At 49.2% G+C, this 2,664-nt stretch overlaps 1 protein-coding gene across 1 annotated transcript in view; it reads right to left on the reverse strand.

Annotated features, from left to right (window-relative positions):
* The window catches only part of LOC130587435 (glutamate receptor ionotropic, kainate 1-like), a gene marked incomplete at its 5' end in the record, with an annotated part of 9,558 nt that overhangs the window by 4,231 nt on the left and 2,663 nt on the right, over positions 1 to 2,664 (reverse strand). The window contains one exon of the mRNA XM_057388406.1: positions 2,382 to 2,639. Coding sequence (XP_057244389.1) covers positions 2,382 to 2,639 — 258 coding nt within the window. The remainder of the gene's footprint in view (positions 1 to 2,381; positions 2,640 to 2,664) is intronic.

The raw sequence follows: 2,664 nt of genomic DNA on the forward strand, positions 1-2,664 counted from the left end.
ACAAAGCAGCCTCTAACCCCTGAGGGGCTCCTGGATGTCACTCCTGTCCTGGAAATGTGTTTGGGATGTCCCCTCCTGCAGGGCTGGGGATGGTCCGTGCAGGTTTGCAAGGGTCAAAAATAGATAGAGAGCGTTAAAAATGTGAGAATTCAGCTGGAAATCACTGCATGTGCTGCTGGGAGCTCGGGGCTGGGAGCCAGCGGGGGAAACTGCTGGAATTGTGGGGAGAATGGGAACGTGGAACCACAGGAGTTTGGGGTGATGGAAATGGGAATATGGAGCCACGGGAGTTTGGGGTGATGGAAATGGGATGGGAATGTGGAACCATGGGAGTTTGGGGTGAATGAGAATGGGAATATGGGACCACGGGAGTTTGGGGTGATGGGAATGGGAATGTGGAACCACGGGAGTTTGGGGTGATGGAAATGGGATGGGAATGTGGGATCACGGGAGTTTGGGATGATGGGAATATGGGACGATGGGAGTTTGGGGTGATGGGAATGGGAATGTGGGACCACTGGAGTTTGGGGTGATGGGAATATGGAACCACTGAAATTTGGGATGATGGGAATGGGATGGTAATATGGAACCATTGGGGCTTGTGATAATGGGAATATGGAACCACTGGAGTTTGCAGTGATGGGAATGGGATGGAATGGGAATATGGAACCATTGGAGTTTGGGGTGATGGGAATAGGATGGGAATAGGAAACCATTGGGGCTCATGGTGATGGGAATGTGGAACCACTGGAGTTTGGGATTATGGGAATGGGAATATGGAACCATTGGAGGTCCTTGTAATGGGAATGGGTGCAGGAATATGGAACCAGTGGAGTCTGGGATGATGGGAATGGGATGGAAATGTGGAACCATTGGAGTCTGGGATGATGGGAATGGGATGGGAATATGGAACCACTGGAGTTTGGGGTGATGGGAATATGGAACCACTGAAATTTGGGATGATGGGAATGGGATGGAATGGGAATATGGAACCACTGGAGTTTGGGGTGATGGGAATATGGAACCACAAGGAAGGTCCAGGGAAACCTTCATCTTACCCACAGTCTCACATTGAGAACTGCTGTTTCCCCTCCCAGCAACAAAAAGTACTTGAGTGCAACTGTGGTGAAAAAAAAAAAAAAAAAAAAAAAAAAAAAAGGGATTTGTCAACCCACCTCCCTCTCCTTTTAGGGGGAAAAAATTACTGGGTAATTAAAATATTAAAATATCAGACTGGGGCCTTGCACTTCCCAAAAGCAGCAGAAGAAAAAACTGCAACTGCTTTTTGGGAAGGATCCGAAAAGTGAGACCAGGGTGCTCTGAGCCCAGCCAAGGTGATTTTATTTCCTGTGGTGTAACCACGTCAAACAGGAGAAAGGAGAAATAAAAAGAGTTTGRGTTTCCTGGCATCACTAACCCCAAACCCAAGGAGTGTTTGTATTGATCGAAGCTGACATGTTTACTTCCCTGGCTCCGAGTTAATCAGATGATTGATGATTAATTTACTTTGTAAATACCTCTGCAAATGGAATCTCTTTAATATCAGTCCTTTTTGTGGCTGAGCAGGTACACAGTGCTTTGGAATGACAATTTGGTCATGGGGTGGACAAAAAAAACCTCTCCTTGTTCCTGTTTTGTCCAGAAAATTTATCTGGGAGCTACTGGGGAATATCCGGGGGGAACAGAGAGGATGAGGGGTCTGGGGCATCTCCCTGATGAGGAGAGGGTGTGGGAGATGGGCCTGGAAAGGGGAAAGCTGAGAGGGAATCCCATCAGACAACACAAATATTCCTCAATCAATATAAATATCCCATCAGTCCATATAAATATCCCTCAGTCCATACAAATATCCCTCATCCATACAAATACCCCTCAATCCACACAAATATCCCATCAGTCCATACAAACATCACATTGATCCATACAAATATCCCTCAATCCACACAAATATCCCTCAATCCACACAAATATCCCTCAATCCACACAAATATCCCTCAATCCACACAAATATCCCATCAATCCATACAAATATCCCTCAATCCATACAAATATTGCTCAACCCACACAAATATCCCATCAATCATTACAAACATCCCCAAGGGATGTCACAGGACAGTGCCACGCTCTGTTCAGTGGTGCCAGGGACAGGGTGAGGAGCAGTGGCCTTCAACTGAAGCACAAGTTCCACCTCAACGTGAGGAAGAACCGCTGTCCATGGAAGGGGCAGAGCCCTGGAACATCTGCCCAGGAAGGGTGTGGAGTCTCCCTCTCTGGAGACATCCCAAAAATCCCAAATTSCAGAATTCCTGTCACCTGCTCCATGGCAGGGGTTGGAATGATGATCTGACAGGTCCCTCCCAGCCCAGCCCGGCCCCACTCACCCGTGCTGTCCTCGTACACCACGGTGACGATTTTCCAGTTATAGTAGAGCACGAGGTCGAGCACGGCCCTGCTGATGGCGGCGTAGTCGGGGTACAGGTTGATGTAGAAGGCGTCCCTGTTGTCCACCGTGGGGTGCTTCCAGCGGGTCTGGATGTGYGGCACCTCCAGGGCGTTGCAGATGGACTGGACAGCGCTGACCGACGAGCTGTGAGCGGGACCGAAGAGAGCGGCCACGCCCAGGGCCAGCTGGTCACAGGCTGGGGGACAGGGGACACGAGGGCT

This window comes from Malurus melanocephalus, unplaced genomic scaffold (assembly GCF_030028575.1).
Source record: "Malurus melanocephalus ecotype Western Australia unplaced genomic scaffold, MMel_1.1 scaffold_1906, whole genome shotgun sequence".
Lineage (NCBI taxonomy): Eukaryota > Metazoa > Chordata > Aves > Passeriformes > Maluridae > Malurus > Malurus melanocephalus.